Source organism: Mesitornis unicolor, unplaced genomic scaffold (genome assembly GCF_000695765.1).
Source record: "Mesitornis unicolor isolate BGI_N332 unplaced genomic scaffold, ASM69576v1 scaffold6998, whole genome shotgun sequence".
Classification (NCBI taxonomy): Eukaryota; Metazoa; Chordata; class Aves; order Mesitornithiformes; family Mesitornithidae; genus Mesitornis; species Mesitornis unicolor.
In genome coordinates this window covers 1,557-23,835 of record NW_010199705.1, presented here as the reverse complement: position 1 = coordinate 23,835, position 22,279 = coordinate 1,557, and the positions used below count along the sequence as shown (strand labels likewise).

At 41.0% G+C, this 22,279-nt stretch overlaps 1 protein-coding gene across 1 annotated transcript in view; it reads left to right on the top strand.

Annotated features, from left to right (window-relative positions):
- Positions 1 to 20,617, top strand: part of LRRFIP1 (leucine rich repeat (in FLII) interacting protein 1) — a gene marked incomplete at its 5' end in the record, with an annotated part of 63,100 nt that extends 42,483 nt beyond the window's left edge. The window contains 10 exons of the mRNA XM_010189527.1: positions 1,702 to 1,872; positions 2,786 to 2,878; positions 3,360 to 3,452; positions 4,599 to 4,691; positions 5,166 to 5,307; positions 15,851 to 15,897; positions 17,097 to 17,214; positions 17,650 to 17,729; positions 18,298 to 18,402; positions 20,130 to 20,617. Of these exons, the coding sequence (XP_010187829.1) occupies positions 1,702 to 1,872; positions 2,786 to 2,878; positions 3,360 to 3,452; positions 4,599 to 4,691; positions 5,166 to 5,307; positions 15,851 to 15,897; positions 17,097 to 17,214; positions 17,650 to 17,729; positions 18,298 to 18,402; positions 20,130 to 20,240 (1,053 nt within the window). The remainder of the gene's footprint in view (positions 1 to 1,701; positions 1,873 to 2,785; positions 2,879 to 3,359; positions 3,453 to 4,598; positions 4,692 to 5,165; positions 5,308 to 15,850; positions 15,898 to 17,096; positions 17,215 to 17,649; positions 17,730 to 18,297; positions 18,403 to 20,129) is intronic.
- Between the last annotated feature and the right edge of the window lie 1,662 nt (positions 20,618 to 22,279).

The window sequence follows — 22,279 nt, the reverse complement described above, 5'->3', positions numbered from 1 at the left end:
CAGAAGACACCCTTAAATAATTCTTGTGAGAAAATCTTCACGTAACAAAGCTTGTTACATGAAGAACGAACGCTCACACCAGTTCATGGCGCAACAACTAACTCGTGCATCCCCGTACCACCACCTGATAAGCGAGCAGCAACACGAGCTGCATTTTTTGGAAAAGGAAGGCAGTCTTGCAAATATGTATGGGGATGTCCGGGCGTATAACACAGCATTTATCCGCATTAATTACTGACTGTCATCAGCTCGATGCTGTGACAGGTGAAGGTGCTGCCAGTATAAGCGGGTTCTCAACGGCAAGAGTGGTTTGGCCCTTCTTCTGTAGCGCCTCACTGGTTCTTTTTCCTGTGATCACTGCGTAGCAGGTGTAGCAAAATAACTGCATTAAAAATGTAGGTGACTTTTCAATTCATGTCCCTTAGACTGCCTTTTGTGGTGAATTATATCTAAGCCACACCGCTTGATGCCAAGAAATCAAAACGTAGCATGCTGAAGGAGAGGTGCAGCAACCACGTTAACTGCTAACTTGCATATACTTCCTTCCAGCTATTTCTGAGGTTTCAGCCTACCACTGCTCCCAAATCCTGGCTGCTTTCCTTTGCTCAGTATTTCTCATCCTTGGGCTGGAAAGTACACCAAAACACGGTTTGTGTTTGGAACTGTACAAATTAATGTCCGTAAAGACAAATTGTCTTATTGATCAATAGAAATGTAAGCTAAACCGGTTCAAACTTAATTTTGTTACCTCATCACTATCAGCCCTATTTCCATTGACTGAATGAGAAAGGGAAGTATATGAAACTCACCTGTGCTTTAGATGTAATTATTAGAATTGTTTAAGTTCTGAGAGAAATTGTTTGATCTGCAAACTGAAATGTTGACATGAGCGTCCTCGTTGCTTGCAAATTTGCACTGGTTTTTTTACTGTAACTATTTTTTAATTTCTGTATTAAAATCAAATACCGCAAAGTTTGTCTACACAACATGGAAAGTAATTCTGATCTTTATTTTGCCATCATCTGTTGTTATAAATACCGCAGTATCTTACGCTCCGGTCAGGTTGATAGGAGAAGTTTTTGAGACCCTGGGAATTGTGTCTTACAGAGTAAATTTGTAAAGAAGGGAAGTGATACAGGAAACCTAATGAAAAATGCTACATCAAGTCACAAAACCTGCAGCTTTTTCATGGCAAATTCAGATTCCTCAGTCAGTGTATTTAGTGGTCCCCACAGTGCAAGGATCCCTGAACTTTGTGTGAAGTGGCTGTCAAACTGCTTTAATTTAAGGCCTAAGATCATCCGAAATGATTTTAAAGCAAGGCCAGTTTACCTTTAAAAAAAAAAAATCGAACTTGTCATCTTCAGCAGCTGCTCTGAGCTGCCATTGTGCAGGGGAGGGGGAGGAGGGAGAAGGAAGAAAACTCTGAGAAGGCAGAAGCTGAAGCAGCAGAGAACAGGAAACGTTTTGTCCGTCCTGAGGTAAGGTTCCTTGCCTGTAAGCAGAAGTCTGGTGGGAACACAGGGGAGGTGATCCCCACCTTGGGGCAGCTGGTAAGCCTCTCTTGCACATGATTAGCACTGGTTTCTGTAGGAGTACTCGGCATGCTTGTGGTTTAGTACTTAATATTTTTGGTGAAGGTCTCGGTTGGCAAAGCGTCCTTTATAACTGACTCTGACTGTGGTTGCTTATTCTTTGCAGGACTCTCTAGCCGAAGTTGAAGAGAAGTATAAAAAGGCTATGGTGTCCAATGCTCAGCTAGACAATGAAAAAACCAATTTCATGTACCAAGTGGACACCCTGAAGGATGCACTCTTAGAGTTAGAAGAACAGCTGGCAGAATCCAGGCGGCAATATGAAGAAAAAAGTAAAGTACGTATACAGCTGTGGGATGTTATTTAACAAGAAAAGATCGGGAGGGGATGTGGAGACCTTTGGGAGCAGGCAACCGAATTACCGTTCAAGATTTTAAATCACTTACTGCTGTAGTTACTGTTAAAGTAAGTGGAATAGCAGCACGTTGTGTCATTGTGATCATACAAATGGGAATCTGCCCTAGGTTTCTGTCTTAGAAAGCAGTTTCTGAGGAAGTGGAAAAATGTTTTCTGGGGTAAAGCTACATTGATATTATCACGTCTGTTTGTATTTTATCTTTAAAGGAAATTCAGAGGGTTTGTTCATAGTGACTTTTGGAGTATTTTTACCCACAAAGCTCTCTTCAGAAGGCCTGTGGGAGAGTTGTGCAGTTTATATAGTTAAGGCAGCTACTTGGTTGAGATTTGAATTTTTACAGGAATTCAGCATCTGGCAGCTCGTGAGCTGGCGTTAAATAATAAAGATGTGACTTGTGTTAGCTTTTCAGAACTGGCTCTTTAGCTTGGGGCGTCTGGTTATGTGCACTTCAAAACACGTAATTCCTGGAAGATACAGTGTGGGTTTTTTTAAAGTCTGCAGTGTCTCGCTAACTTTTACTACACGGTTATGTGGAAAGAGGGGGGTAAATTCCCATCCGTTCATCTGTAAAGGACCTGAGTGTAAAAGCTGTTCACTGCCAACCTGCGGGCTAAATTATGTCTGTCACTTCTGTATTTGCTGGAATAACAGTTTCTTGGAAAAAGGACAAATAAGATAAAAATGGTACTTTTGTGGGACTGTGATTAGAGGAATATTCAAGAACCGCATTGCAGTAAGCATTTCCTTTGTGTTTGGGCTTATTTTTTCCTTTTTTTTAATGGGATGCTATTTTTGACCAATAAAAATGTCATTAATATTTCATTATTCATAGGAATTTGAGAGGGAGAAGCATGCTCATAGCATACTGCAGTTTCAGTTCACGGAAATCAAAGAGGCTCTGAAACAAAGAGAAGAAATGCTTGCAGTAAGTAACATCTTTGGGTTTTTTTAAATGACTTCTTTGGTTGGTATGTTCCCAATTAGCATTAGGAGCGTAGAAGGCATGGAGAGTTTTATTCCCTACTCAAGTTTCTCACCTGAAGAAATACTAGTGTTTCAGGTCAAACAGGTTCAGGGCCGACTAACAGAAACAGTACTTTCATAAGTATTACCTGAAGTTTGGCTTCTTTTTTGCCTTGTCCGTAATATGAAATAAGCTGTGTCTCAGACAGCTGTCTGTGGAGATGCAGAGGAAACGGATGGAACCACCTAGCTTTGTTCAAGTCATCTTGTGGACAGTAAGACTGTCTTCAGGAGTGTAGGTTTAGTTGAGATGTCAGCAACTGTGCATGTAGATGCTCTTTAGCACCTGACTTTTTTTCATTCTTTGGCATCACTGCAATCTTGACCTTCTTTGTTAACCTGTTACCTGCTTTCTGTCTTCTTGTTTTGCTCCTGTCTCTCAGGAAATCCAACAGCTGCAACAGAAACAGCAGAGCTATGTCAGGGAAATTTCTGATCTTCAGGAGACAATAGAGTGGAAAGACAAAAAAATAGGGGTAGGACTGTCAACTCCTGAAATGTGCTCAGAGTGACGTTGTCGTTCTCCAGCTGATGCTGCTTTTGCAAAACCTCGTGAATAAAATCCTCCCTAGTGACTTTGCTTGGTGTGGCTGTCGTACTGTGTTACCAGTGAACTAGCAAATAGCAGATTTTGTCTTTGGCCAGTATTGTAAAATCCAAGAAAAACTTAGCAGCAGGTCTGACTTCAAAACCTAGGGGAATTTATTTACTGTGGTGCACCATCTGCATTTGCCATATTGAGAAAGGAAGTGCTATTTATAATGCAGTTCCATCAGCACTGAATTTTTGCTTATTCAGATTTAATCTGCAGACTGAGCAGAAACTGGCGTGTAATAAAGAAGTAATAGAGCTATTTGTGGGCTATTGGGATGAAAGTCTCTAACTCTGACTTGCTTCTCATCCTTTCCCACCATGCCCTATCAAAGCCAACTGGAAGCCAACTCTTAAAGCAAAGCATGGGTTTCTTTTCTAACAATGAGCACTGAAAGGCTTTCTGAATACAAACATCTGGTGACTTTCCCATGCTTGTGATGTCCCATAACTTGTAGCAATTTGAAACTCAAAATTGTCTAATTTTTGTTACTGTTCCCTTTGTACTTGTATCAAAATACGGGGGGAGGGATGTCAGTAGCAAAATACGCATTTGCACATGGTACATCCCAGTCCAGAGATTACTTAATGGCAGTTTTCGAATTAATTGAATTGTAATGGAAATGTGCTGTGCCCGCTCTCACGCCCTTCTGTTAACACATGGGAATGGCACTACGTCTTCAATGTGCATGTTGAAGTAATATGGGTATGAATTATCTTGTCTAGCAGATAAGAATGAAAAGTGTGTTCTCATTTGAAGGATCCCTAATGAAGGACCGGGCTCTGAATGTCTTTAGTGGGAATTCCTGGTTATTGAATAAGCTGTGCGTTTCTTGGATTTGAAGTTTATCTGTGTCTGTAAACTTGGTCTTTTAATATGTGAACTTTACCCTTTTCATACATGCCACTTCCATGAATCTCTGAGTATCTTAAATCTACTTGTTCTTGTTTACACTTGCTTTTCATGGTCTTCACTTGTCTCCCTTCCTTTCTTCATGTCTCCTCACCCTCTGTCTGTGTTGGAAACTCAGGCGTTAGAGAGGCAGAAAGATTTCTTTGATTCCATAAGGAGTGAGCGGGATGACCTTAGAGATGAAGTGGTTGTGCTGAAGGAGCAACTGAAGGTATGCAAGAGGAATAAAAGAAACACGTATTTAACTGCTGACTTTTTCCTCCTGTACATTTTTGTAGAAAATTTTAATCTAGCTCAGTAGCAAGAACTCTCTTTTCATGTTGCCTGTAAGTTGCCGTTTCAGGAATTTTCTGTATAAGGTCCTTCCCCCTAATATTGACCGTGAGCTTTTAATATAGACTGTAGTATTAAGTGGTTGCTTTTTGTAGGAGATGCTTCTCTAAGGAACATTTTATCCAGCAGATTAATGTTTGAGTATTTTTTTTAAAGAAACTGGGATCACATGCTTTCTATCAAAATGACTAAACTGAGAACTGTAATATCTCTGCTCTTTTCTGACTTCCAGCCATGTTTAATGGAACGACTGAAGCAATTGTTTATTCAGCATGTCAAAGACAAGAACACCTGAACTGTCCTCCCCTTTCTGAGCAGCAGGCTCTAAACCATTGCTTTTGCTTCTCCACAGAAACATGGAATAATTCCAGACTCTGACATAGCCACCAACGGGGAGACATCAGACATTCTTGGTAATGAGGGACACTTGGATTCTCCCAAAAATGTTCCAGGCACAACTCAGGCACTAAAGACAGGAGGGGATGGGGCAGTAGGTAAGTGCTGTATATCCTTTCATATCTGTCTGTCTGTCCATTCATTCATTCATCTCTGCTTGGAGTTTCGGCATTTGTTAGTGGGACAATTAACACGTCACGCAGCATGCTCCTTGTCAGATCACCTCCTATGCATTTTTCTGCTTAATCTTTATTATCACTTCAAGTATGCTGTGCAGTTTCCTGCAAAGGCAGACTCCATTTCCCATTCAAAGTGACAAAGGACAAGAATACAAGTATTACATTACAGATAAGTAGCAATCATTCCGATTACTGTTTAAACCCTGAATTTGGAAATTGTCCCGGAATAATCCCACTATTCAATATTTTTCAGCACATACCTTAAAGAATCAGAAAAAAAGCATTTTAGTTTCCTATAAAAAACTGGTATGTTCATTCATTTATATACCCGAGCACTGTAAGTGTCTGCTGAGCAACGGTGCTGGACACTGTTAAAACACACTAATGTATGAATTTGTTGTTCTTGGTATCTAGTACTGTTGAGCAGTTTTAACATTTTTACTGGTTATAACAGGATTAACACTGTTAAATTCCAAGTATGTGACTCTTGAGATGGATAGTGTTGGGAAGGAGAAATCTGGTTGGCAAAAACATTCTTCTTAAGCAGTTGTGATGAGTTGCCACTCAGAGAACTTTTACACCAGTGGGAGGAAAGGAAATAATAGATTTATTTTTTGTTCTCCTGTTTATGTTCTAAATGAACATCCTGATTAATAGCAACGGGCAGCCAATGGTTGCAAGTGCAAGTTATCTTGCTTTCAGCTGTAGGCTGCTTTTTCCTCACTCAGTTTTTTGTGTGGAAACAATCTGGAACACCAGAAACAAGGTAAGGGTGTATTTTTAAATGTAACACGGTTTCTATCTCTTCTTACTCTGTTGTTTTTGGAAACAGGTACAACATAGACCCAAAAGATAACTGCTAAAACCACAAACACTGTTGTTCTAATACCTGTTGCTTCTAAATATAAGAAGAAGTACTGTTAACAAAAAAAAACCCCTGAACCCACAGAAATCCTCATCCCTTTGGGTGGATGAAGTGACTGTAAGGGGCACTGTAAGGGCTGTAAGCTTTGATCTGTGTTGGAAATGTTCAACAGCCAAACCATTTGCTTGCCAATCAGATTTTACATTCAGTGTTTGTCCTGTACACTGATGATGCCTGTTTATGATAGCGAGGAGTAAAGTATTACTGAATAATCCTTGATTACATCATCATGGCATCAGACACACACTCTTGCATGCGTAGTGTGGTGTTAGTGTTAAAGGTGTAGAGAATATTGCTGAGAAAAAATAATCTTTACTATCAATGTTACATCTGCAAGTATTACTGTTAAATTGCACTGCTTGAAACAGTTGTTCTCATCTACAGAAGCTGTAATTCACACAGCTGGGAGCATAAATCTTTTACTTTACAAAAACACAAGCCAGCACCAGAGACTTCTTGCTTTGAGAGGGTGGTGGTGAATTTCACTGATCAAAAACCCTTTACTAATTCAATCGCTGCTTTGCCTCACGTAATTGGCAAAAGCTGATCTTTTATTAACCTGTTCTTTGATTCATTCTCTTTCGGGTTTTAAATGGGGAGGTAAGTGCTATGGCGTGGTCCCTTCAACTTTCTCAATGGTCTTTTAGGCAAAGCCAATGAAGTGGACATGAAAAATGAGATTTTGGAGGATATGGGGAAAAGAGAAATCTTGCAGAATACTGAGCATGAGGAACACAAAGAGGAGTCTGAGGAGCAGGAAGTACAGACATTGCATGCTGATGAAAATGCAAAGGCAGAAAAAATGGTTGAAGAACGTGATGCTGTATCAACAGTGATGTTACCAGGTAGTAGGTTTACAGAGCAAATTGAAAACCTTACAGAACATGTATCAGGGAGCACTTCTTCAAATGATGATAGCGATGCAGATCTCCTGAGTAAGGAGACCAACTCCGCAGGCACAGCAGTCCAACAGTCTGTTAGTACAGAGGCTGAACACCATGACTTAAATGCAAGGACAAATAAGAACTTGGAGGTGGGCTCTCTGCAAGGTCATCAGATTTTGGAGACTCCTCAGGAAATGCCTAGTGACTTAGGTACAGAGCATGAACTGGAGAAAGCTGCACCTGAGCAGGAAGAACAAGACGATCTTAAAGCTAGCCATGCCCTGAGTGATAATGAAATGGATCAGGAACACAACATTACAAGTGAGAGCTGTGAGTTGGTTTCTAACCAGGCAGGGCTACCAGAGGTTTCAGTAGCAAGCTCACTTAGTGAAGAGCTAAATGTGGAGGGGCTCCAGCACTCAGAAGAAAGTGCTGAAAAGAAGGTGACAGATGTTTTGGAGGAAAAGCCTGTTGAAAGCAAAGACTGCACTGATGAAAGAACTGATAAAACGGGAGGTGATAATGCTGGAGAAGAAAATGAGGTTGGGAATACAGCTCAAAGTCAGATGAGGGAAATGGAGTCTGTGGGTCTGGAGAGGACAGAGTCATGTGAAACTGGTGTCCTAGCAGATACTAGTGAAAAGGAAGGTGGAGGAGATCAGGCACACCTCCAGCCACTTTCTTCAGAGGACAGTCCTTCCGCATTATCAGAGGAACAAAATACAGAAGATAAAACTGAACTTGAAAATGCTGCGGCTGAGAAGGACAGACAGAAGGAATTATTAACAGAAGAGCTGGAGATGTGTTTGGATTCTGCAGAAACAGGCGAGCGAGATGAGGCATCTGTGGAGGCTGGAGGCTGCATTAGTGAGGTCAAAGGAGGTGTGCTGCAGCAGGCGGTGCCAGACACGGGCATTGTGAAAGAGGCGACGATGCAGGAAACCAGTTTAGACCCAAGTCTTTTAGATGACAAAATTAAGGAGTCAGAATTGGAAACAGGAGATGAGTCTGGGAAGGGAAAGGAAAGTAGGGCAGAAGAGGTAGAAGTTCAAACAGTTCCGTGTAGTGAAGAAACAACAGGTGATACAGTGGGAGAGAAAAATGCCCCTTCAGAAGGTGAGACACAGAATGTAGTTAAACAAGAGGAGGGTGAATCTAAAGAGGAGTCAACTGTAGATGTTAGTGTGACTACTGAAAACAAAGTTGATCAAGAAACAGTGAAAGAAAATGAGCAAGAGTTAGAGCCTGTAGACCACGATGGTGGTGGGTTTGCTTTTGAGGAAGGTGCAAGTAATTCCCGGGCAGAGAAAGCTGAGCAGAATGAAAATGTCAGTGAACAAGTTAAACTGGAGGAGGAAGCAGAGGAAAGACTGGAAGATGATGGTGATACGTTTGATTTTGATGAAGAGTCAAAACAGATACTAGAAACTGATGAAAAATGTGATGGAGCGAAAGCTGATACAGAGAAAGGAGAGAGTGATGAAACAAATGATGCTGTTGGAAAAACTGCCCAAACAGACAAAGCCGGAGAAAGAACAGACAAAACAGAAACTGAAGAAGCCTTGACTGAAGATGACAGCTTGCAGCATGAAAAAAAAGATGAGCCCGAAGAAACAGGGTGCTCGCAAGGGGAAGTGTCACGGAAAACCGATGAGACAACTGATAGGATGGAAGATGAAATCAAAGCAGCAGATTCTAATAAAGTGGAAGAAATAGCGGATGAAAATGTTTCAGAACAGGATTTGGAAAGTGCTGGCAGTAAGAGGGATGAAGACAAGGAGGATTTGCAGGGTGGTAGAAAGGGTAAGGGTAAATCCAGAGATGACTGTACAGTATCGTAAGTTCAGAATCTCAAGGCTACACGAGTTACATGCCGTTTGATCAGTCCCAGTACAGGAGCATGCACTTTGCACAATACATCAGACTTTAGGAATACTTTCTTTAGAGGAAACTCTCGTCATAATACAATGTTATGTAAGAGGTAATGATGCAAGTATTAAGTTACTCACTAGCCACAAGAAATCCTGCATGGGTTTGGTTTTGCCGTGTCTCAGGTTAAAGTTTTATCACCAAAGGAGCAAGCTTCACAAATCAAGTATTCAGATCATCTTGCAATTGAAGTACTTTTAGTGTGGATAAGTGCTACTGAGGAATTTCTACAGGAATTCCTTTCTTGTTCTAGCTTAGATGATAGATGTCCTGAATGTACTTAATGTGCGTTGGACCTTTGTGAACTTACGCACATACTCGTGTGCACTTACAAATGTTAGATCTCCAGTAAGTACATTAACACTTCATGAAGGAACTCAGTAAATCAGCAGCGCTGGTCTGTTGTTGAAACTTCTGTCTGAATGATTGAAGCCTAGGAACCAATGTTTTAATACTTCTAATTTTTTTTACTATGGAAAAAGAAATGCTCTCATTCCACTTCATGTGTATTTCTGATACGATCATATTCCAAAATATAGTTAGATCACTGTGAATCTGCTTAGTCCAAACGCTCTGGAGGAACAACATGTAATCTGAAGAAAGTACAACATGCGGGTCTTAGTTTGTTGGAAGGAATAAATGTATGCATGTTTACTTCATCTAGGCACTTTGCACCACGATAGGCCTTTTACACCATGTGTCACATGGAGTTCTTATATTTTCTGAAGAAAGTGTCAATACACACTGTAATGTGTGCTTGGGTTTGCTATAAAGTACTGTCTAGCTATGAATATATAAAGTATCTATTTTTCCAATAAGTTTTTTTTGTTGAAAATTGTATTTCCTTACTGTGTTATTTTTTTGCAAACTATGATTCGGAAGGAATGTTTTTATCTTTGAAAAATTCTTACCTCTTCCTTTCTGGAAAGAAGATAACTTTGCATGTCTTAATTCTTGTTGGATATCAGACCAAAGACAACTGTTGTTCTGTGTACCAGCCCTTGTGCCTTTTTGAAAAGCTGGACTGCTTTGAATTGCTGACATAAAGACACTTTGACTCCACTGGTATATTTCTCCTTGCAGCTTTGCTAGTGCTTGGGAGGAAGAGCATGGTTTGCATACCTAAAAAATCATTTAAAATTGCTTAAAACAATGAACATCCTGAAAGGAATGCAAGTTGAGGAGCTGGGGTCGGGGGGGCTGTGGAAGCCTTATTTGTGTTGATGTTACAAAGTCGATGGAGTAGAGACAGACTGTAAAATTTCAAGATGTTTATCAGAATGTACTGAGCTGTATATAATTGAAATAAACGTATTTTATACATTAAATTGCATGTCCAGAGCACTATTTATAAACCTGCGTAAGTATTTATTTAGATCTAATGTAATTTCAAGAACATTTTTCTGCAGCTTTCCTTCTTAAATTTATTGCATTGTGCTACGTAGCTAGAAGAGCTCTTTTACGAGGAATGAGCAGCCTTGGTGTCTGAGGACCTTTAATATGTGATGGCACCTGTAACTGTAAACCTCTGACAGGATTATAAACCTGTAACTCTCTTCATATGTCTTCTTTCCAACTTACAACAATTCCAGTATGGTTTCTGTAAGTATTAGCAGTTGTTCTTAAGGGATTACACTAAATGCTAATCTGAAAAGTCATAGATCTTAAATGCATCTCCTCTTACTACGTAGCAGTGTTTATTTAAAGGTTTGTCTCTGCTATACTCAAAACAGTAATACATGGTTTAGTGCTGAAAGTATTTTAAATGTATTCATATTTAAACGTTAAATACACTTAAGTATTTAATTCAGTGTGCTTACCAGGCTTCACCTGTACTTGAGGATGGATCTGTAAGCAGCTCTGAGTTAAATTAGGCACATGTCAACATTTCATATATTTTTCGTATGAGTTTGTTTCTAATAGAAACGCTTCTGGATGGCTGAGAGAATTAACTGCTAATTTTAACTGGCGTTTCTACTTCAGAACACAAAGCATCTGTAAAAGAAGTCCTTTTTCAAGCCAGGTCACAAAAAGAGACATAATGACAATGCTACTCGTAACTAACTGTCCACGTACCAGCTTTTATCCCACAGTTACTGGCCACCACTCAGTGGAACTAGGGTAGAGGCAGGAGTGTGGACAGGCAATGAGGAATAGCTGATGTACCATATCCTGGAACGTTAGCTGCTTGGTACCGCTGGTGGCACCTGGTCCCTGACTTCTGGAGTTGGCCATGTACCATGTAGAAGGTCATGGTGTTCCTGGGTTTTTGCTTGAGTATATGCACATTGGGGGATAAATAATCTTGAAGAGAAAGGGAACTGCTAGATGTTCTATTCCAAATTTAATTATTTAACAGTACATACTAGATAGTATTTGAGTGAAATGTGTTCTGTAAGAGAGCGGGAAGGCAGAGTGTCTCAGGAGGAATTACCTATAAAATGCATCTTTTGTAGTTACACAATTGAAAAACACTTATGGCATTTTCCCTGTGATAGATATCTAAGAGATACAAGAAAAGATCTAGCTTGTCTCTTCCACTGGTTTTGACTTTCAAAGGCAGCAAAATCACAATCAGTCTTTTCATGAAGCCTATCATGAAACCACGAAATATGACATGAACTAAAAGCAATTTAGTTTACTATATTACTTGTTGCTATTCTGTTACCCATGCTTGCTTGGAGCAGCGACAGCCTGCTGATGAGTGCTGCAGTGAGCAACTCTCTTGGGGTGTCTTAAGAGTCTGGAGTCTTAAAGGAGCTCCATAGCTCCAAATGCTTGCTGGTTTTTCTGTTTAATACCCAGTGGTGCATGTAGCCTGTAGCCCAGCTGTGTGCATTACTGTGAATTCAGAGTTAGCCTCAAATGCTTTCAAAAGTAGCAGCTAAAGAAACCTTTTTTTCTTATTCAGCAAGTAATAGTGACAGGCCTTGGTCAATAGAGCAGTCCTCCTCTCCCCTTCACAACCAGTATTGCAAGCTAGTGTCTCCTAAATCCTATGCTTGTTCACTGTCCCAGCAGCCTGTCCCCAGCAGTCTCTCTCTTCTGAGAAAGAGAGGAAGGCATTCCTCAGTATTTTTTGTTGTTGTTCTTTGTTTTCTCATGATCCAGAATAAATTGACAGACCTGGAGAAGGTGCATTATCCAACCTGCTGTTGACCTGACAGTTCGATTCTTGCAGGCTGTTCTGAATAGCTGCTTGGAGGTGCTGGTGTGATTTCATGGGAAGCCTTCCCACCCTCCAAGTACAGTTTAGCCCTTTCACTGACATCAGGATTAATTACTTTCTAGGCCACACATCACTCAAATCATTCAGCTTAAAAACAGCTGCTTCCCAACCCAGGGAAGCAGGAAGAGACATCAAGGATCTGTAGCTCATGAGGGGATGTTAGGTCAACTGTGCCAGTGAAGCAGCCCAATTAGCAATTCCTTGAGTCAACTGCAGTACCAAAGTAATGAGAAAAGTCACTTGATTTACACACAGGCCTGTACAATAGCAGAAGATGCAGGTCACCACCACCACCCTATCTGTCCTGCTCTCTCCTGGGCCTTCCCAGGGCCCAGCTCCTGGCATCAGCCCTCTGTTAATCTCCTTTGCCTATGAAAGCCATGAATTGGTGCAGTGAGCAGCCTGGAAATCGTGTCACCAAAGTTAAATTTTAAATGAAATGAATGTCACACTCCAGTTTTTCATTGTAGAATCTTTGTATGTGAAATAAGGGTAATGACTGTTACAGATGAGATCTGCAATTAGCTGCTTCGTGTCCTAATTCAGTAGATTGCTGTTCACCTGTTCTCAAGGTCCTCAGAGCCTTGATTTGTTGAAAAACGTCTCCTAAATGCAAAAATAAGGTGGCTCTGCAGGGGTATCTGTTAAAGCTACAGTAAGCTTTCTGTGTTCCTATGGGGTTTTGAGGTAAGTGAAACCTAAGAGACCCTCGTCCACACACACAGAAAACTTTTCTACATAAATGATAATTTTAGCAAACTAATTTTTTATGTGGTCTTGGAAATCCTGCTGCCAGCATCTCATCTGTCCCAGTGGGGCATACAGATCACACACAGAATCACACACACAGAATCGCTCGGTTGGAAAAGACCTCTGAGATCATCATGTCCAACCGTTCCTGTCTACCCCCTAAACCATATCCCTAAGTACCTCATCTACCCGCTCTTTAAACACACCCAGGGATGGTGACTCCACCACCTCCCTGGGCAGCCTGTGCCAGCTTCTGACGACCCTCTCAGTAAAGAACTTCCTCCTTATCTCTAACCTGAACCTCCCTTGGCACAGCTTGGTGCCGTTTCCCCTTGTTCTATCCCCCATCACCTGGGAGAAGAGACCAGCACCCACCTCTCTCCAAGCTCCCTTGAGGCAGTTGTAGGTGGTGATGAGGTCTCCCCTCAGCCTTCTCTTCTCCAGGCTAAACAAGCCCAGTTCCCTCAGCTGCTCCTCATCAGGCTTGTTCTCCAGAGCCCTCACAGATGTCTGTGATGAGGGAAGAGAGAACTGATGGTGATACCAGATTTGAAGGCTTACCCAGAAATGTTAACATCTATTTTGCAGAAAAAGGGGTGGGGGGAAGCTGATGTGCTTCCTCACTGGAAATTGGAGGTGTCCTTTCTTCAGCCAGGCATATTTCACCCCCCAGCAGTGTTTGTGTTAAAAGTTACTTAGCTGTGTGCATGACTAAGTTGTTTTCAGGATCAAGATGGATTATTTAGCCCCTTTGCAGTTGTTAAGTTTTCATTAATTTTGTGGTGGCCTAGAAGTTTCCTTCTGCATCAGTCCTTGTTCTCTTTCCAATCCTCAGTAACTTCATCTCTTGATCTCTGCTGACCTGCGACTCCCAACCCTATCTCCAAGTCTGAATATCATCTGAGCTTTCGTCTACTTCTTGCTCTCCTTGCTTTCTTGACCTTTATTTTTCTTCCCTTTCTTTCATCTTATACAGAATTTCTGTCTTAAGTTTCTATTCGTTCCCATACAGATATGTGAAATTGTTTTATTATTTTGAAGGGGTTTAATACTTGTAAATTTTTGTTACTCTTGATAGTTTACAAAACTGTGATATCTGTCTTAGTTTTGTGTTTTGTTTTTCCATGTCAGCGCTCAAGTTTAATAATGCTGAGTGTGTTACCAGTGGCTAAAACAAACAAACAAAGTATAGGACTGGATGATGTTCAAAGTGAACGCACAGAACTGTGGAAGGGGATGTCACTTTAGGATCTGTATTTAGGTATTGTATCAGAAGCCACGGTAAAGGTTTTACTCCATGCTCTAGAATGACTGCTGGTGTATAGGAACTTGCATACCCAGGAGGGGAATGACCTGCCACGTTATGATGAGCCAATGGACTGTCCCTGCCTGCCATATAGAGAGACTTTCATTTAAAAACTTCCATTTCCCCCATGATTTGATTCAATACACACACTTTATTCCCTTTACTTTGTGGGTTAATGAGGGAAAAAGGGTGAACCACAAGACCTTGGCCAGTTCAGGATTTCACAACGAATGAGGACTACGGTGTTGGTATTTTTAAAGCTTTTAAAAAATACTTCAGTCTGTCAACAGAATTTACGTGGTAAAAGACCACCAGCCTTTTATCTGCAATTTGTCAGCTGCTGTCCTTATGTTTACAAGAAGTCTTTTTTCTTGAGTGACCTTTGGATTTCAACCATTTAATTAACAGGCCAGACCTTAGATGTGGAGTTGAGCTCCGAATGCCCACTGGCTTGGTTCTGCGCAGGTGACCGCTTGCTGGCAAGGGAGCCAAAGTCAGTAAACCTGCAATAAGCATACGTGTCAGACTTGCAGAGTAAGACCTGCCTGAAGGCAGTATATCCTCTTCTAATAAGAATATCTGAATGCTGTGTTCTGGTGTACTTCCATTGAGGTGTACCTGAACAAGCTAAGGTTGTTAATTAATGAGGTAAAGTAAATCCAGTGATACGAAAATTTGTAAGTACGTGCTAAAATGCTTTCACATTTTGCATCCCTTAATAGGGAAGAAAAAAACTCAGGTGATCTGGTTACTTGTATTTCTTTTTTCCAGTTATCTCACTGCGTAGCGTGCGCTTCGTTAATGCCACACGTATCCGTGCGCTGATCTGTAGCACTTCCAAGTTCACAAGTGTCACACAACAGTTGGTCCACATTGCCCATCGCCTGCTTCATGTTTGACCAGGAGAACTGACTCCGAAGGATTAAAGAGAAAAGAATGTTTTACCAGAAACAACGATAACTTAATGGGCAAATGTTTTCCTGGTCATAATACTGGAGATAACACAAAATGCTGTTTAGTGAAAGCTCTGCTGTTTTGTAAAAGAAGTGAAGATTTAAAATGCTGGGAATGTGCTTAGCTATGGTTATAGGTGTTTACAGTATTTTCATTATGTTAAACTGTAAAGACTTGTGAGATTTTGTGTTGCAGTTGTGTTTGACCCTAGAGTTCTTGCATGCTAAGCTAACGTAGAAGATTAGCCTCTTTGCATGCAGCTGGGTGCTGCTACTGCCGTGACAAGCATGTTCTGTGAGAATGACATAACCTCCCCTGGCTGCAGCCCCTTCCCAGCCCTGTGTGTGGCCTCATTTCCTGTGGTACGTGCATAACTACCTTCATCATTAGTTTCACTAACCTTAATGGTTCGCTCTTATATCAGATATACTCTGAAATGTGTGGCTCAGTCAAATAGGCACTGAACTTTCAGTTTTCTCTTTCAGACAGGCTGAAAAAACTCATTGATGAACGAGAATCCTTACTAGACCAGGTAATCACAGTAAAACTGAAATGCTGCGTGTTTTCTAAATCTGTGATAAGAACTGTAGAGGCTAAAAAAAAAAATCAAAATAGCCTTACCGTAAGGTATAGAACAGCAATGCCATTGCCTTTCAGTGTGCTGACCTTAATGGTTCGCTCTTATATCAGATATACTCTGAAATGTGTGGCTCAGTCAAATAGGCACTGAACTTTCAGTTTTCTCTTTCAGACAGGCTGAAAAAACTCATTGATGAACGAGAATCCTTACTAGACCAGGTAATCACAGTAAAACTGAAATGCTGCGTGTTTTCTAAATCTGTGATAAGAACTGTAGAGGCTAAAAAAAAAAAATCAAAATAGCCTTACCATAAGGTATAGAACAGCAATGCCATTGCCTTTGAGTGTGCTGGGTTGCTCCTGCTGAGGACTTAGTGTTGCTTGCCACTTTGTTCTTCCTCTGAACCACTTCTCCTGCGTGTTAGCTCAGGATACAGGGGAAGACAGATATGACCCAGTGTGCCTGTTCTATGTTGCTAACCTGTCACATTCAGTGTCCTTAGGCACCTAAAACTTCTTCTCCAGGACTGTTTCTGACAAATAATACTTCAGATTGGCCAAGCCCAAGGGCACAACAAATACGGTCCAGAAATTGTAGAAGCAAATTTTATCTCCAAGAGTAAACCCTCCTGATTGCTGGGTCTGTGGGCAATAGGCTATTCGGAAAGAGATGCTGGAGGAATTTATGGTAGTTGGGTAAATAGCAATTAAAGTACTTGTTGCTGGTATTGTGATATTCCATAGCGGATATGAAGCTTATTAAAAAAAAATTTAGCTGATCTGTTTCTCTGCAGGATGCTCTGTGCTTTCATTTAGGTACTGTATACTTGGCATGGAGACTTCACATCCAGCGAAACAGTTTGGGGTTTTTAAGAATGTTTTATGTGAATGTGCCTACAGAACATTTATGGCTTTTCTAATAAAACACTCTTCTTCCGCTTGTTATGTTTGGTCCTAAACTTAAAACATGAGCACTGATACTTAAAATACGAGTCATTTGCCAAAAGAATTTCTAGGAAATTATTTTGTAGCCAAATTTTTTTAAAAAATTTGGTTTAAAAAATACAACTTGTTTTCTGATATTTGAGTGAATTTGAGTAGTGAGCCACAATTTCCCCTTGTTTTAACAACGAATTATTTTGTGGTCTTCAGGTTAAAAAATTAAAGGGACAACTGGAAGAAAAGCAGAAGAATGGCAAGATGGAAAACAGAGAGTCAGAAGATGAAGTTCTAGAAAATGGGACAGATATGCACATGATCGATCTCCAAAGTGAGCTACATTTTGATTTTAAGAGAACTTTTGCCTGTGAGCATGTGAGCGAGAAAAGGTGTTTGTACGATAACCGCATGGCTCTGAGTAAAAATGAACCTTCAGTTCTAAGGGAGCTTCAAACTGGGAGCCAGCCGTGCACCTCTACTAGAGGTGAGGGAATGGTTATCCCTTGTTTGAGCAAGATTGCAATTGGAAACCTCCCTCACGTTCCCCAGGAGAGCTGGGGTGAGTTCCTGGTTAATTCTGCTTTCAGAGTGGTCAGAAGGGAATCGGGCGAGACTGGGAGTAGAAGCTGTTTTCTGCCAGAGAGCACTTGCTACTTTACCACTGCCCCAAGCAGATTCCTGTAGCATGGAAATGTTGTGATAGACTTGTTAGAAGACACTGCTGACACTTGTTCTGACATCTCTGATAAATCTGCCATTCTTTTAGGAGATGCCAACAGACAGATCAGTGATCTCAAATTTAAACTAGCAAAGTCTGAGCAAGAGATAACAGCACTGGAGCAGAATGTAAGTTTCTGGCTTGTTGTGTTTGTTGGTGGGAACGCGAAGAGAAAGTGTATTTTACTACATGATCAATGAAATCATGATTACTGAGATTTTTCCCTTCAAATAAGGAGGAGGACTGTTGGAGCATCAGAGCTACTGATCTGAAGTCATAAAGACTAAAATGCTTTCATTTATGTATGGGGAAGAGGGAATATATTCCTCATCTTTACCAAAGGGAAAACGTTCAAAGACAAAGGTATATCTCATGCCAAGCTACCAGCAATTTTTAAATGGCTTCTAGTATTTGATGTAGTACATATGGATTTTATACAAGACTGATCAATTTTAAGTGTTTTGCTCTTGTCCAGAGTGTGTCAGCGATACTCTTGCTTAAATATGGATGCGTATAAAAGGTCTGGAGTAAGTTACCATGGCCAGGCTTCCTTGGTGTATTTGTTTTTCTTCAAAATATGCCTTTATTTTATTAAAGTGAACATCTCTCTGGTTATTGCTTTACTAGTGGAAGAGTAAAGCTTCACAGTAACTTCTTGGTACAGCTTTTAATTCAAAAAATTTGCCTTCCCCTTAGGTAATACGATTGGAAGGTCAGGTAGCCCGATACAAAACTGCTGCTGAAAATGCTGAGAGAGTAGAAGATGAACTGAAAGCAGAGAAACGCAAACTACAGAGAGAGGTAACTCCAGACACGAACTGCGCCGCGTGGCGGGGTGACCCGTCCGGCTGGTGCATTTTAGAGAAGCTACCCTCCTTGGCAGAGCAGAGAATAACCATCTGCTTTTTTACTGCCTTAGTTACTTGTTTGAAATGTTTAACCAACCTTTCAGCACTCAAACTGCAATTACAGTCACGATGGTGAACTCCTACTGCCATTTCACCACTCCTCCCTAAACTGACGTGCAGTGCCTTGCTTTGTACCAGAGTCGGTTCTCTGGAGCAAACTCAAGTTCTTGTTGTGCAACTTGAGTCCAGAAGCAGCCTTCAAATGCTCAGGTTTGCCTGCTGCTTTGGAGGTGTCAGTGTTCCCATGGTTCGACATTCATCAGGCTGAAGAATTCCTATTTCTCACAGAATCCCAGACCGTTAGGGATTGGAAGGGACCTCCAAAGCTCATCCAGTCCAATCCCCCTGCCGGAGCAGGAACACCCAGATGAGGTTACACAGGAAGGCGTCCAGGCGGGTTTTGAATGTCTGCAGAGAAGGAGACTCCACAACCTCTCTGGGCAGCCTGGGCCAGTGCTCTGTCACCCTCACTGAGAAGAAGTTTCTTCTCCAATTTCAGTGGAACCTCCTGTGTTCCAGTTTGTGTCCGTTACCCCTTGTCTTATCATTGTTTGTCACCGAGAAGACAAACTACTACTTCTACTCTGCTGTCCTTGTCCTTTGTTGTAACTGAAGGCTCATTACTTTGGGAGTTACCAGTTCTGGCTTTGTAAATATAAGTCAGTTTTTTTCAGAAACGTGATTCAGAAATGGCAGCAGTAGAGAGCTGGAAGTGCTGCTGCAAGGTTAATTTAGGCGCTTCGTTATTTAAGCACAGTGCCACTTTACCAGGAATAGCAGTCTAAACTTTCAAGCTTCAGAGTCTAAACCTGTGTGCTAAAGGGATGTGAATTGCTCTTATTGAGGCTGTTTTTCTTGCTCTGTCCATATGTTCAGCCTGCTACTGTAGTGTGTCCATCCACAGACTCTGGCCACGTTTCTCCGTCTTAAAACACTGCATCAAGCTTTCCATAATTTTGAAGTTGTCTTACCAAACTTCACGTTCTCTCCAAGCAGCTGCTACAACAAGCTGAAGTACATTTCTCAGCATCTTTCACACCTGCCTCCTGAGGGTTTGGGGTTTCTTTTCAGTGTGGCGCTCTGCTTTTTCTACATACTCCTTGTGCTGTGCTGTCTATAAATACTGCACTGCGCAGTCCACTTCTCTCTCTCCCTACCGTCATCCCATGGTGGGATGTATAGAAAACTAAGGCACCACACTCATGGCTGTGGCTGTAATTCTGGGAAGCAGAAACAAAAGCTAGGCAGTGAGACAGGCATATGTCACCCAGCAGATATCTCTAAGCATCTGTCCCTCTGAAGTTGAAGCAAACTCTGAACCGTTTTTTCAGCATTCTGTAAATAGTCTGTAAATATCTTGGATTCTTGGCACCACGCTTAAAAAATATCTGTGTGTGTGTGGCCTTTAAAGCAACAGCAGAGGCAGTAACACGATATTTACTTTTAACTCTACTAATAGAAATTTTCAACTGCTTTATCTTACAAGGAAATTCTACCAATAGTAACTACTATTTAGTTACCAACAATAGTGTTGGTAACTACAAACCTGGCTTTATCTTTGGAAAGGGAAAACACTGTGGAAGTTAACGGTGATTTTTTTTTTCTGCTTCCTTCCTTCAGCTTCGTTCAGCACTGGATAAAACAGAAGAGCTTGAAGTCAGCAACGGTCATCTAGTAAAACGCTTGGAAAAGATGAAAGCCAACCGGAGCGCTTTGCTGTCTCAGCAATAATCGCCACCTTTCCATGGAAGCTACTACTACTTGACAGAATCAGAACAACGTCCCAGATGCTTCTGTCTCTTGCTGCCCGGGATGCTTTGTGTCATGCCTTCTGAGAACAGACAACCATAACATTTGCTACGTGCCACCCAGTTGTGGTTCTCTCAATGCAGATTCTAAACCTACTGCACTATAGACATAGGAGTAGCTGATCCAAACGGCTGTGCCTGCGAGAGCCCTTCCACACTGTTTTTTGGGTACATTTGAAGTACGATAGCTGACTACCATATGAGAAGCACATCGGGCGTCGCATTAAGTTCTCCATCCAGAAGGCACAGCAGCCATTTATTGCCATTTAAAATGGCATTCAAAGAAAACATTTTTAACTGGACTGGAATTTTGTGTCTTGCTGAAAATTTAAAAAAAAAACCAACACTAAGTTTTGAACTTTCTCATGACAGTATCTGTAATTTAGTGACTATGGTAGAGTTATTCATAGTAGGTCTCTCATTTACAAATCACTGTGGAACCACAAGCCATTACAAAGCAAAACTCCTTCAGTGAAAACCATGGAAGAAGATGGTCTCGGAAGCAAAAGTGACCTTAAATGACTTTGCCAATAAAACAAAGGTGTTTGGAGGGATTTTTGCACCAGTTGAACCATAAGACTCTTTTATTTCAGGGTAAATAGGCAATAGCTTCATTGAATTTTCAACTCTTATTTGTATTATTTAATCCCTGCTCTTGGAATTGAGGTAAACTACTTTTAAAGGATGTAAAGTTGCATTAATAAACCAGCATAATGCCATGTTTTAAGAAATGGTGGATTTTGCACTTAGATCTTTCACTTCGGTGCATTTGTCAAAGCAAGTGTCATTTGCTTAAACAAAGTACGTAATGGGTTTTTTACATCAGAAACTCTCTACTGGTCTGTGAACTGCTAGGAAACTATGCCGCTACAAAATACAAGTCTAATTTTTTGTAAAACGTAACTGGTAAGTAAAAAAAGCACTTTAGAAAATATTCCTGCCTACGGTTTTTCTACAAACACAGAAGTAGCAAATAATTTCGTGATAAGGTCATTGTAAAGGTTTTCCACTTTTCATGGAAAAAAACAACCCATAACCAATACAAATGTTGCAGGCAGTTGAACAAACAGCTGGCACCACTGCTCTGGTTTATTGGAAATTCTTCTGAATGTACGAAAAGGAGAACACCAGTTATGTGAAGAATAAAGCTGTCTTCCTCCCTTCAGCCCTAAGAGAAAAGCTTGTGAGTAAAGCAGGCAACCAGTTCCTGAGGAACCTGCTCGTGCTGTGAAGCAGCATCTCTTGTTTGACAGGAGCAGCCTTCTGTCCATGCTCACTGCCTCGACAGAAATGGTTCTATCAAGCCAAACCCAGATCCAGGAGACAGTTTCTTCTTAACTTGGTCTTCAGCCTTTCTGGTCCAGATCTTTCCCAAGCCTCTTCCTTGCAGGCTGGACGTTAAGAGTATAAACCGCTGCTATTTTCAACGTTCAGGAGATCGCTGGTATCTTCTTAGAGCACCTTTACAAAGTAAATAAACCAAAAACAGTGTCTGAATGTGTTTCTCTGGTTTGGCTAGAAAATAACACCTTTCTCTTCTGCACCCAGAAATTCAGGAGTGAGGTATTGAAGTTAATATTCTAGGAAAAGGATGAAGAAGGGGTTTTTTTGTGCCCCTGGGAAAATAAGTACGTCCTTGTTGATCAGATATGGTGGAACATGGTGATTAAAGGAATCCTCTAAATGAAAATCTCCACTCCAGCTAGGGCTGTGGGTTCTTTTTTTGTTTGGGTTTTTTTTGAGAGGAACATTCAGGTGCAGAGCCAGGTTTCTCGTGGAATACCTCAAAATTGCTGCGCATACCAATTTGTAACTTTCTGTGGTTGACTTGTGTAATTTCTGGTGTACAGAGACTCTGTGGCCTAAAAAGAAGCTTCAGAATTTCTCAGAATGCAAACAAATGTGCTAAATACAACATCTCACTGAGTGATGATGAGGTGTGTGATTGTCACCCGTCATCTT